The 13730-nt window shown below is 48.3% G+C and overlaps 1 protein-coding gene across 6 annotated transcripts in view; it reads left to right on the plus strand.

Moving 5' to 3' along the window:
• PTK2B (protein tyrosine kinase 2 beta) overlaps positions 1-13730 on the plus strand; it is a 147374-nt gene that overhangs the window by 126902 nt on the left and 6742 nt on the right. For 4 of the 6 annotated variants that reach the window (XM_032144129.2, XM_032144128.2, XM_032144131.2 and 1 more), the window contains 8 exons: positions 127-216; positions 1353-1557; positions 3979-4087; positions 5328-5393; positions 6916-7041; positions 11853-11999; positions 12147-12182; positions 12563-12587. In XM_032144129.2, coding sequence (XP_032000020.1) covers positions 127-216; positions 1353-1557; positions 3979-4087; positions 5328-5393; positions 6916-7041; positions 11853-11999; positions 12147-12182; positions 12563-12587 — 804 coding nt within the window. The remainder of the gene's footprint in view (positions 1-126; positions 217-1352; positions 1558-3978; positions 4088-5327; positions 5394-6915; positions 7042-11852; positions 12000-12146; positions 12183-12562; positions 12588-13730) is intronic. The other 2 variants (XM_032144133.2, XM_032144134.2) reach the window with 2 other exon arrangements.

A 13730-nucleotide genomic window follows, 5' to 3' on the forward strand; every position in this document is an offset into this window, starting at 1 on the left:
AAAAATTCCAGAAGAAGGAAGTCTACAGTTGGACAGCCCAGGCTAAGGGTCTTCAGAAAGTAGGATGTATTTCCGGATAATTCTGATCTTTCTTCCCTAAAAATCAACCTCTTTGCCCACCCAAAGCCTCTGTGACTCGTCTCCCTATCAAATGGATGTCCCCAGAATCCATTAACTTCCGACGCTTCACGACGGCCAGTGACGTCTGGATGTTCGGTGAGTGCTGATTTGGGAGGGCATGAAAAAGGGTTCAGATTCTCACCTCTGAACCAGGCTAAGGGGGTGGGTGCAGGGAGCAGGGGTCTGCCCTCCACCCTCCATTCCCAGGGCTCTATTTTGCTGTGGCCACTGAGAAGTCTCAGAGGTGGGGAGGCCAGTAGGGGTAGGAAGGGGAGTGACCCAGGCTAAGGACTGGCCTAGGCTGTGCAGGCTCATCTTCCTGGAAGAGGCTCTTGTGACATGTGTGCTCAACCTACCAGCCCCAGAAACTAAGACGAAACTCTGTGACTTAGAGAGGTACAGGAAGGAGAGAGAGCAAAGGCAGGTGTAGAGAGACAGCCTCTTACGGAACACCTCCTGCAGACCATCTCACTTAGTGCTCCCACAGTCAACCTTGTAGAATATTATTATTACTCTCATTTTCCTGTTAAGAAAACTGAGGCAGGCCGGGCGCGGTGGCTCACGCTTGTAATCCCAGCACTTTGGGAGGCCAAGGCGGGCGGATCACGAGGTCAGAAGATCGAGACCACGGTGAAACCCCGTCTCTACTAAAAATACAAAAAATTAGCCAGGCGAGGTGGCGGGCGCCTGTAGTCCCAGCTACTCAGAGAGGCTGAGGCAGGAGAATGGCGTGAACCCGGGAGGCGGAGCTTGCAGTGAGCTGAGATTGCACCACTGCACTCCAGCCTGGGTGACAGAGCGAGACTCCGTCTCAAAAAAAAAAAAAAAAAAAAAGAAAACTGAGGCTCAGATGAGTCAGGAGCCTGCCCGCAATCACAGAGGCACCAAGTGTTGGTGCGAGGCTTCCAATTCCAGCTTTACTAAGGAGTGGCTCCCCTCCCTCCTAAGAGAAGACACTTGTGGTCCCAATGACATGCCATGACTGCCACCTCTTGATCCTGCAGCACCCTGACAGGGGTCCAGGGAGCAAGGCCTTAGGTCACTTACTGCAGATGTAGGTCACTTGTCCCTCGGGCAGACCACCATGGTAGGCAGGACCCCAGGGTGCTGGAGTGGGAGGAAGGACCTCAGGAGCTGATCCTGGCCGAGACTGAGTGCTAATGGCGACGGTGCTCCTGGGTGGGAGGGACTGGTCTCCCCTACCTGGGGCCTGACGCTCCCTTCCACCCCAGCCGTGTGCATGTGGGAGATCCTGAGCTTTGGGAAGCAGCCCTTCTTCTGGCTGGAGAACAAGGATGTCATCGGGGTGCTGGAGAAAGGGGACCGGCTGCCCAAGCCTGACCTCTGTCCACCGGTCCTTTATACCCTCATGACCCGCTGCTGGGACTACGACCCCAGTGACCGGCCCCGCTTCACCGAGCTGGCGTGCAGCCTCAGGTGAGCATAGAGTGTGGGCTGTGGGCTGGGGGCCCACCAGCTGCACCAGGGAGCAAGACCAGCACACAGAGAGGTTTGCACCTCATCTCCCTAAACAACACAGGTCAGGGTCAAGGACGGGAGGCTGAAGCCAGTTCACTGTCAGATATGAGCTCAGAGATAAGGCGGCCCTGGGGAAGCCTGACTCATCTGGGCATCTGTCAACACAGAGCACAGAGCCTTGTTCATAGGATGTGCTCAGAAAATATTTTCTAGGTTAGACTCAAAAGCCTGAGCCAGACTCTCATTGAAGTGCCTGTGCTCTTTGTGATGTTGAGGCATCCTACCTGCTTTCCTCTCGCCTTGTCTCTCAACTTTGATCTTTCCTCCCAGATAGCAAGGAAGGGAGTGATCTTTGACCTGTTATCAAGACAATGACCCAGGGGCCACCCCTCCCTTCTGAATGAGGGATAAGGGACCTGAGGGCCCATCAGTGCCCAGGAGCCATGATTCCCTAGATCTGGGGAGGTCACTGGGGAAGAAGGTCATCTGTTTCGGAGGTTCAGGGTCCTCCAGTTTTCTTGGTGGCAACCCTGCCATTAGCCCTCCTGCGGGAGATCTGACTTCTTTTGGTTTCCTCTGGGCTGGGAGTCAGTAAGCATTTTCTATAAAGGGCCAAATAGTAAATATTGGGGGCTTTGCTGTTTATGCAAGTCTCTGCCAAAACTTCTAACTCTCTTAGCTCAAAAATAGCCATAGACAATACATCAATGAATGGATGTAGCTGGGCTCCAGTGAAACACCATTTTGGCTGCTGAAATTTGAATTTCAAATAATTTTCATGTGTCATAAAATATTTTTTGTCTTTTAATTTTTTTTAGTCATTGAAACAATATGAAAACCATTCTTCATTTGGGGCCATATAAAAATAGATGAAAGGCCAGATTTGCCCTCTGGGCTTTTATTTGCTGAACCCTACTTTAGGGAGTCTGGAACTTAATTGACTTGAAATATTGTGATTTTAAATATTGTAGTCAACATGTTGGCTTGTTTGGTTTTAGGGCAAGAAAACAGCCCCTGAAAACTGCCTGGTGGGGAGGCACCCCAGGGAATGCCGGCAATGCCCAGGCCAGGGGCACTGGGGGTGACCCTGCATGTTTTCTGTGGGACAGGGCCTTCAACATCATCTGCAAAACCTCTGGCTTAAAAGGCCTCTCTGTTCCTGTCTATCCCTTCAGTGAGCCTCCCAGTTATCTGACTCCTCTGTTGGTCCCTTGTATGGGAGGTTTGAGAAGTCAAAGGGCTACAGGATAAAAGTATTTGAAAGATATGATTTGGGAAGGTAAAAGCCCTGGGGGGATGGAGCTGGGAGTCCTGATTCACTCTGATGCCTTGAGAGCCACAGAGAGCTGTGCAGGCGCCTCTCCTGGGCTGAGAGGTGTTCCCATCTGGGCTGAGAGGTGTTCCCATCTGGGCTGAGAGGTGTTCCCATCAGAGGCACCGGCCAGGCCGCCACCACAAGTGGAGGTGGGAGCAGGTTTCTGGTGTGATCTGGAAAACACTGAAAGACTCAGAAGACCCCAGGTTGCTTCCTCAGGCCACCACCTGACACTTCCTCCTTAGAGTTCAGAAGGGATTTGATCAGTGTTTCCTAACTGTTCCAGGGAGGAAAGGCCCTTCTAATGTCAAATTCTGAGTGTCTCTGTGTAACAATAGTTATATTTTAAAAATCTTTTGCTGAACAACATGTAGTAGGCTATATAATGCATTTTTATTATACATAATAAAATATATACACACTTGAAAATATAGTATTAAGCGTCACATATTCAGTAGTAGATAATACTTGCTACCCATATGAACATGTGGATTCATGGGCAGTAATAATTCCAGAGTCTTCTGGGGTCTGTGATTCCAGGTTATGAGCACTGGATTGGGTAAGAAAGGTGAGAGACGCGCACATGGCTTGCCTGGGAGTGAACCCACATGCCTCATTAGCACACACCAGGGATGCATTGGGGGATGTTTCATGAGAAATAGGAGATGTAGATTCTAGGCCAGGGCCATGAAGTTGGCTGGGACTTTGGAAATCTACATAGGGGTTTGGTGCCAATCACAAGCCCAGGAGGGCAAAAGGCCTGAGGAGTGGGGCTGCAGTCAGCCTCCTGCTGCATGTTTGAGCTGGGACTGGCTCCCAAGGATGCTGTTCCACCTTGGATCCATTCCTGTGATCCTCCCAACCTCAGTGTGGCGTCAGAGCCCATATCCAAGCCTGTCTCAGGGGGCTGTCCGCAGTCCACTCTGCAGTGGAGATCAAAACGGAAATGGGACCTAGCAGCCTTGCCCAGGCCTCTCTGGGCTTCCATGGAGTACAAAGAGGAGCCCCAAGGAGCGTCTCACTTTGACCTTGTTTCTCTCCTTATCTGTCCTGATTCCCTGCAGTGACATTTATCAGATGGAGAAGGACATTGCCATGGAGCAAGAGAGGAATGCTCGCTACCGAACCCCCAAAATCTTGGAGCCCACAACCTTCCAGGAACCCCCACCCAAGGTAAGCCAAGCCATGGCCTCATAAGTCCTGTGAGTCAAAGCAAAGCCAGGTCCCTGTCTGATCCATGTCCCCCTTACTGCACAGGCAGGATGCCCCCTACAGCCTTCTCTCAGTCCTTCACCCAGCATCCACCATCACTGTCAGCATGTCACATCAGTGCCCTGGCAGGTGGACTTGGAGATAGCAGCCACCTTGTGGGATAGCTGGGTCAAGAATCATTCCTCAAAAGTGTCCCCTGAGGGGCTGGGCTTCTCTTCTAGGTGTTTTCTTGGAAACAAATGAGATCCCCCTGAGGACACATGGATGGGAAGTATCCTGGGTCTTTTAGGTCCAGTCCCTACATCTATACCCCCCATGGCCACCCTGAGCTCAGGAGCCAGGGCCCTGCTGCCATTAGATGGGTGGGTCTGAGAGGCCGTGCCTGTCTTAGTCAACTGGAGCTGCTGCAACAAAAGACCACAGACCAAGTGGCTTAAACAGCAGATGTTTATCTCTCACAGTTCTGGAGGCTGGGAAGTCCAAGATCAAGGTGTTGGTGTCTTGTGAGATCTCTCTACCTGGCTTACAGACAACCACCTTCTCACTGTGTTTTTACCTGGCAGACACAGAGTGGTCTTTCTTTCTCTTCTTACAAGGGCACTAATCCCATCATGGGCTCCATCCTCATAACCTCATCTGACCCTAATTACCTCCAAAAACCTGCACTTCCTTAATGCTATCACATTGGGGGTTCAGGCTTCAACATGCAAATTGAAAAGGAGGACAAATATTCAGTCCATAACAATGTCTGATCCCATCTAAGGCCTTTTCTCACTTGTCCCTCTTGCCTGGCATGTCCCACCCCTCCCTGCGGGCCTGGCTCAGTGTTCATCTCCTCCACGCAGCTTCTGTGAATGCCCAAGCCCCTGGTGTGCTCCTACCTCTGCATGCCTGTGGCTCTGGAGCTCTGACTTGGCGGGTGCTCCCACGTATAGGGAGGCGACACATGCACCAATCATTAACCCTCCAATTAGCCATAGCCCTAGGAGGGCAGTGAGGTGGCTTCTTTGTACCTTCCACCACTCAGTAGATAATCAGTGCTCAATAAATGGATGCAAAATGAGTTTCATGACAGCTTTATCCCTCAACTTTCCTTCCTTCGGAACAAGCCTGAGGTGTCTTTGACCTGATGTTCCCCTTGGTGAGTTGTGTTCACTCAAGGAGAGGGACAGAGACTGACCCATCTGTGTTCTCTCTCCAGCCCAGCCGACCTAAGTACAGACCCCCTCCGCAAACCAACCTCCTAGCTCCGAAGCTGCAGTTCCAGGTAAAGATAGAACCAGAGGACGGGAACTTTAGGTCTACCTCTCATCCAGGTCCTGAAACTCCATTCTTGTGCCTTAGAGGAGCAGCAGTCACCCACTTGGGTGATGGAGATGGCCTAGGTTGACTCTTCTTTGGCATCCAGAACAGAATGCAGACTCAGATCACAAGAATTAAAATGCAGTTCTCCCAGGCTGTGCTCAGCTAAGACCTGCCTTAAGCCCCATCCCTCTGTCTACAGCATCTGCTGCTTTGTGTGCCTGCCTGCTGCTCTCTCCCCACATGTAAGGCCTCCCTGGCATCCTTCCCAGAAGGAATCCCAGGGAGTATTTCCCAGCAAATGGAGTGGCTCCGTGGGACTCCCCAAAGAGGCCCCAACCAGAACCTGGGTGGCCATTGAAGAGACAGCAGGGTTTTACCTGAGCTTTCTCCCAGCTCCATTGTCCCCAACCATGACTCTTTCCCAGGCTGTGGGTCCCTGATCCTGAACATCTCTGTTCTGTGTCTCTCTTGCCTCTAGGAGAGGGGAAGTCCAGTCTCCTCTTATTTCTTCTCTTGCATCCCCCAGCTCAGAGCCGCTGCTCAAAAATTGATCCCCTCAACCACCAGAAATAATGTCCATTTAGTTGGTGCCCTTTATAGAAAGATGGTGTCCCATGGGCCTATATTTATTCTCAAGGAATGCCTGAGTGCCAAAACAAGACCATCTGAAGACTAATAGATAAATCCTCTTCATGTGAAGAGAAAGCCTGATTCAGAAGATGGAAACATCATTCTGAAAAAAAAGAAATATACCCATATGCAATATTTAAAACAGGGAGTTAGGTGGGGTGGCACACACCTGTAGTCCCAGCTACTAAGGAGGGTGAGATGGGAGGATTCATTGAGCTCAGGAGTTTGAGACCAGCCTGGGCAATATAGTGAGACCCCATCTCTAAAAACAAAGAGTAATACAATAAAATTGTGATATACTTATTTTTTAATTAAAAAAAAATTCAAGGCAGGCATGGTGGCATGCATCTGTAGTCCCAGCTATGTGGGAAGCTGAGGCAAGAGGATCGCTTGAGGCCAAGAGTTTAAGGCTGCAGTGAGCTGTGATCATACCACTGCATCCCAGCCTGGGCAACAGAGCAAGAGCCTGTCTGAATTTTTAAAAAACAATTCATACATATCTCTATAAATTGGTGTGTTAACCACATCAGTCAGTTTGTAATGCAACTGAAACAACTGTTTTCTGGAAAGTCCTGAAGGAAGAGCCCTGGTCTCAGTGGGTCAGTAACCAGCATGGACCCCACTGTGTGCAGAGCATCTTGGGGGAATGTTGGATGAATGAGAGGCTGCGCTGCTCCACCATCTCTCTCGGAGCAATGGAAGGCCCACGTCGTGTTCTTTATTAACTCCTGGAGAGCAAGACCCATCCCCTGTGGTGCTCATGCATGGTTTCTTTGTGCTCGTGTTTGTAGCAGCTAATTGTCCACCTTCTCGCTTTGTCCCGTGCCTTGTGCTTCTTTGCTTTTCCTGAATAGGTTCCCGAGGGTCTGTGTGCCAGCTCTCCTACGCTCACCAGCCCTATGGAGTATCCATCTCCCGTTAACTCACTGCACACCCCACCTCTCCACCGGCACAATGTCTTCAAACGCCACAGCATGCGGGTAAGAGGGCTCTGCATGCTGGTCCCTGCCCGGACTGAGGAGGCTGCTGGAGGGAGGTGGCCAGGGACACTGGAAACCCCATGTCCTCAGCTCAGAGGGCCCTCCCTGCTCTCATGCACCAGTCAGGCACCGAGGTGGGACTCTATGACTTCCTTCCCTTTGCAAACACATCAGGGGCTGGCGGCCACACCAGGCACTGCTCTGGAGGACACCAGCTGGACCTAACCTGCCCTTGGCCATGCTGGTGCTATGGCTAGAGATGTATAAATCTCCCCTCTCCTGAGCCCCAGGGGTAGGGGGATCCATGGCAGCATGGAGGCTCCTAGGCAGGGCACAGCACAGCTTAGTGGTGCTGGAGAGTATCCTTCCTAACTGATGGCTTTGGGTGTGAAATCTCTCCTCAGTCAAAGGAAAGGCTCCCTTGTGGCCGCTCCCCCTTCTGCTTTTGTTCAGGCTGCTGCTGGGTGAGAAGGAGTTTAGGGCTAGTGGGAATACAGGCTCATTAACTGGCTAGAGCAGGGACCTAAGCCACCTCCCTTGTCAGCTCTTTGTCACGGGGGGGTTGTTAACTTTTGGTGAAGCCCGGAGTGCTTCATGGCTGGCTTCTGATTGTCAGGTCTTGTGTGAAAAAGACACTTTTGCTTATAACCAGATGCCCACTGGTCACCAACCACCTTCTTCCATACAAATGGCCCCTAGTGGTCAGTTGCCATGAACACCTGATCTATTTTACTAAACCAACTAAAACACTTGTTTTAGTTCTAACTCTGCATGCATGCGTAATATTTCAGGCTCACTAAACAAGACTAAAATTTTTTTTGAAAACTATTAGATGTTTATCATAATATATTTGGAAGATGTAGGTAAGTATGCTGATATTACTTTCATGCCATTGTGCTTAATTTAGTAGAATTTTGAAATGAGCATGATAACTTAGAATTCCAGGCACTAAGATTTTTGGTGAAATCAATTTTCCTCTGACCTACCTCGTTTTTCTCTTTTATATTAATTTAACCAATTTCTGTCTTTGCATGTGCTTAACAATAATAAAACTACATTTTTAAGCATGTGCTGTAATTTAGGCTGTGTTGGGTTCCTCCACCCTCCTGCCTTTGACTCTCTATTCATAATTGATTGTTTTAGTAAGTTTTGCTTTAAATTGTGTTATTTTAGAAAGAAGCTATTTTGCACATTTGAGGGGTAGCATTGCCTTCGTCCAATTCCTGCTTTTCCAGAAGGACCTTGTTCAGTTCCATAAAGAGATTGTGCAGTAAGAAAAAAGACCTTTTGTATCAGGGCTTTAGAAGTAATTGCCATAAGGAAAATCTGCCTAAAAGAACATAATGAGCATGTCTTTAAATAAACAAACCCAAAAAAGTTAAAAATATAAGCTCTATTTTATGACACAGATCAGAAACACTGAGAAAGTCTCCTCCAGGTAGAATGCTGAGAAGTATAATAAGCTCCTCACAAAACATTTGGAAGCATTTAACAAACATTCAGAGGTGGTGTTCCCAGAAAAACAGTTTTTCTGCCTGACTCATCAGGGAGTCTGTGGGATGCCATACCAGCATTGGGATGGCAGCAATCTCTCTCTTGAAGACTACACAATTGAGCTTTAAAAATAATACAATTCAAGGCCAGGCATGGTGGCTCACGCCTGTAATCCCAGCATTTTGGGAGGCTGAGGTGGGTGGATCACTTGATGTCAGGAGTCTGAGACCAGCCTGGCCATCATGGCAAAAACCCGTCTCTACTAAAAATACAAAAGATTAGTCAGTGTGGTAGTGTGCACCTGTAATCCCAGCTTCTCAGGAGGCTGAGGCAGGAGATCACTTGAACCTGGGAGGCAGAGGTTGCAGTGAGCCGAGATTACGCCACTGCACTCCAACCTGGGCAACAGAGCAAAACTCTGTCTCAAAAATAAATAAAAATAAATAAAATAAAAATAATACAATTCAAAACAGTAGGGCTTGCTGTGATTGCTGGATGCTGTCCTCGGTGCTGAAGGGGGGAGGCTCTGCTTTCAAAGCGCTTACAATAGACCTGAAGGATCAGACCAGGTGCACACTTACCTGTAATGCAAGCCAGAAGGTTGTGGTTACCACAAAGTGGGAGTTCAGAGAGGAGGATAACCCTTTCCAGCTTCTATTTAAAAGTTTGGCCTTGAAAGATGGGAAAGATGTGGACAGGAGGAAACAGATTCAGGGAATGGAAGAGGCAGAAGCTTCAGTAGGAGCCAAGACTGAGTGGTGGGAAACCACAGGACAAGTGCAAGAACTGTTGGACTACAGCAGGAAGGGTACTTGTGGATGTGGAAATAAAGCCAACAGATGGGTCATAGCCAGATTGTGGAAAGTGTCACAACTTACATGAATCATTTTAAAACACCATGAGTACCCAATTCCTTTTAAGAATAGAATGTAATTAGCAATGTAAGTATCCATTACCTAATAAGAATACTGGAGGTGCATTTCAGCAAAACCAACCTCAAAGAGATTCCATTTTTTTGAGCGTTCATTTTTCTCCTTGCGTTTTATTATGAAATTGGAAGCCATCAGGGTGTCTCCTAATCTATGTTTCTTAAAAAAGGTGGTACGATCAGGCCTGGGGCATGCTAGGCATTTTAGTGGTGGAATCTTCTGTCAGCACTTATAAACTTACAAATACTTACAAATACTTGTAGAATTTTCTTGATTCTAGTAGCTCATCCCACTGGCACTTGCCATACTCTTCCTTAACCCATACATTTTTCTCATATCCAGAAATCCCTAACTCTATATTTAGAACTTTAGACACTTAGCTCCTGTTTGTCACTATTTGTCAACATCCTGGGGCAGCCATGCCATTGTGTCTGCAGGTGTTGACATTCAAGTGGGGATTTTTATGGCCTTAAAATGTCCTCATTTTTGAGTATCAGCCTCTGATTAACAAAACCTATTTTATTTTTATCAATTCCATGATTATAAAGTACTCTTACATGCTGGAATTTGCTTTCCTAAAATAAGGTCTAGCTCAATGGTTCTCAGCTAAGTTATTTTCCCTCTGAGAGGACATTTGACAATGTCTGGCGGCATTTTTGTTACAAATGGGGAGGTGCTATAGGCATATATTGTGGGGAGGCCAGAGATGGTGCTAAGCATCCTACAATGCACAGGAAATTGCCCTGGAAATAAGGTCTTGTCTGGCTCCAAATGTCAATAGTGCTGAGGTTGAGGAGCCCTGGTCTAACTAGTATTTACTTAACCCCATGAGAATAAGAGCATCATATAGTTTAAAATCACTGTCCTCCCAGCACCCAGCCCTGCCACATAGTAGTTGCTTAATAAATAATTGTTGAACAGATTAATGAATAAAGAATATTTCAGCAAGAAACCTAACTTGTGGGGAAACGTGTGATTAGAAATTGAGGTTAGTAATTGAAGCTCAGTGTACACTAAGTAAAACATCCCAATATAACCACTTTTAAACCATATTGTAATATTCAAGTGTGTTTTGTAGGGCTTAGTGAGGAAACTCTTTTAAGAGGCTTGGTAGGAATTATTGCTTGCTAAATGTAGATAGAGATAATTGTTAGCATCTTCTGCAAGTGACTTGTATGCAAATGGCCACTTCAAAGCAAGGAACTGAGGGACCTGCCAGCTTAGATGTCACAGAAGAATCCTGCCCTAGCAAAGGCAACTCCTGGGCTTTGTGCAATCAATAGAATACCAATAATATTCCTCCTCCATCTGTCCAGGAGGCCAGGGTCCCAATGTGCAGCACAACAAGAGCAAAATAGTTTAGAGGCACTGAGCAGATATTTATACAAACGAACCATGGGGGAAGATTGAAGGAAAATAGGAAGACATGCAATACTTTCTGTTTAGGAACTAGCAGCTAAAATTATGAATAGGTCCAAAGCCCCAGAGGTAAGTTAAAGCAAGAGTTAGATTGCTAGATCTAGGAAGAGGAAGCATTTATCTTCTCTCTATCAAGCTATATTTCTTTGAATTTTGTTTTTCATTTTATCTATTAGTTCGTGAATTTCTTCTAATCATTGGTTAAATAACTCAAGCTATGATTGCATTTATCTTATCTCTATAGAGCTGTATTTCATGAAATTTTGTTCCTTATTTTATCTCTTAGCTCATGCATTTCTCCTAACATTTAGTTAAATAACCCAAGCTATTATCTTAATAAAGAGTGTGTCTTAATAGGAAGGCATGATTGGTGGGTGCATGCTGTTGCTTATTCTCTCAGTCTGTGCTCATTCATGGACACACGTGGGACTGCACACTGTGAGGCTAGAGGCAGCACCCCTGTCTCTCAAAGCTTCCAGACCTGCCACCTTGGTCCTTAGGTGGAGATAGCATCAGAAGGGTGTGATGCTCTCCAACTAAGCAAAGCCAGCCCCTTGGAAACCCTTTGGATGCTTTTAGTAGATATTAAAATAGATTTTAATGGACTTTAATAGATTTTCTTTTTAAAATATATTAAATGACAACAGGCATCACAAACACTGAGATAATAGTAGGGCAGTCACTTGATAAAATATCATGAGCAGATCATGTAATCATTTGAATACAGCGCACGTTGACCAAGGGGTTCTCGGGTTGGGTGTCACATTGCAACGCAGATGCATGCTTGGGGCTGATACCCAGTAACTGTCTGCACATATAGCTCTAGGTTTAAGAGCAAACTTATGAGAAAAAAGCAGCTGGCCAGGCCAAGGCTTGCAGCTGCCATGAGGTTCTTCAGAGGACTGTCCTTCCCTGAGTCTGAGAGCAGGGCTCATTGCATCCTCTCCCTTCTCTCTGCCGTCCTCCCAGGAGGAGGACTTCATCCGACCCAGCAGCCGAGAAGAGGCCCAGCAGCTGTGGGAGGCTGAAAAGATCAAAATGCGGCAAATCCTGGACAAACAGCAGAAGCAGATGGTGGAGGACTACCAGTGGCTCAGGCAGGAGGAGAAGTCCCTGGTGAGCACCCCAGGAAGGATGTCGGTGCCCTGCACCCATCTGTGTCCTATTCTACCTCCCCAGGTGGCTGGGGCAAGTATCCTCTGCATTCTTAGTGCTTTCAGCTCCAGAATTCTAAGTCCTTCGCTCTTGTTTCTTCCTCTGCAGGACCCCATGGTTTATATGAATGATAAGTCCCCATTGGTGAGTCGCCAGGAAGCCTGGCAAGGCCTCGCCCACCATAGGACCCACCCCCTTGCTCCTACCCGCAGGCCTGCCCAGCTCCTCCTCAGTGGCTTTCCACGTTGGGAGGGTGTCTTTTCCTTTTCTGCCAACCCCTACATGGCCCTTTTCCTGAACTCTCCTGTGATTGCGCCCTTAGCGCTGTCTGTGGCCCTCCCCAGGGCCCCTTGGCCTCCCAGAAAGGTCACTTTGGGTCACAAGCTGCTCCCAGAAGCACCCCTGACCCCATGGCTGTAATCTCTAAACACACAGTGGAGGGACTGGGGAATAGGTAACGGGGGAGGGGGTTGTCTCCAGAGCCACATGAGTGACGTTCCTGTTCTCTTTCCTCCTTCCTCCAGACGCCAGAGAAGGAGGTCGGCTACAGTGAGTGTTCCCGCCCTTCTTCGGGGGGTTTCCTCTTGGTACCTTGTGCAGAGCCACCATCCTTGCCCACCGCCCAGGGCAGGGAGCAGCAGAGTCTGTCTGTGTTCCCTGCAGCATCGGCCATGATTTATTTCAGAGCATGTGGGGCAGGCCAGCTTCCCCTCTGTTCCCTCCACCCCATTCCTCTCCCTGCCCAGCGCCCTGCCCATCTCTCTTTCAGCGGCCACGTCCTCAGGCCCCTTCTCAGATCATCCCCTTCCTGCATTAGTTTGGGGGAGTTGGGAATTCTCTCTTCCTTATTTCCTGCTCTGTCGGAGGCTCCTGTGGGGAAAGTTAAGCAGTGCCACCTGCCTCTCCCAGTTCAGATTCATCTTCTGTAGGCCTGAGGGACAGAGGGGAGAAAGTGGGAGGGGCAGCTGAGCTCTCATGCTCTCTCCAGAAGACCCTGTTGCAGGCAGGGAGGGAAGAGCCAGCAGTAAGCCCCAGGCCTGGAGGGGTGGCACTGAGGAGGATGATGATGACAGCAGTCACAGAGAACTGGACACAAGTCAGGCATGGGCCTGGGACCATTTATTATCTTCTGAGGCACAGGGTGGTTAGGTAACTTGTCCAAAGTCACACAGCTAATAATTGGCAAAGCTCAGATTTGAACCCAAGCCTTCTGACTTTAGGGTCCCTTCTGAGCTCACCCTCTTATCTTACAAATGAAAATTAAGGCTCTGGGAGTGTGAGCTGCCTGGGGTGGTCACAGAGCTCTTTGGTGGCAGAGGTGAGAATAGAAGGCCAGGTGTGATGGCTCACACCTGTAATCCTAGCACTCTGGGAGGCTGAGGTGGGAGGATCACTTGAGCCCAGGAGTTTGAGACTGGCTTGGGCAACATAGCAAAACCCTATCTCTACAAAAGATTAAGAAAATTAGGCATGATAATGCATGCCTGCGAGCCCAGCTGCTCAGGAGGCCGAGGCAGGAGGATTGCCTGAGCCTAGAAGGTTGAGGCTACAGTAAGCTGTGATCACGCCACTGTGCTCCAGCCTCGGTGACAGAGCAAGCCGTGTCTCAAAAAAAAAAAAAAATAGAACAAAGTGTGCTGAGTGGACTTGTGTGTGTCTTTGCTCTTCAAAGTAGGAGTGAATAGCGTGTTT

This window comes from Hylobates moloch, unplaced genomic scaffold (genome assembly GCF_009828535.3).
Source record: "Hylobates moloch isolate HMO894 unplaced genomic scaffold, HMol_V3 SCAFFOLD_22, whole genome shotgun sequence".
NCBI classification, from domain to species: Eukaryota; Metazoa; Chordata; class Mammalia; order Primates; family Hylobatidae; genus Hylobates; species Hylobates moloch.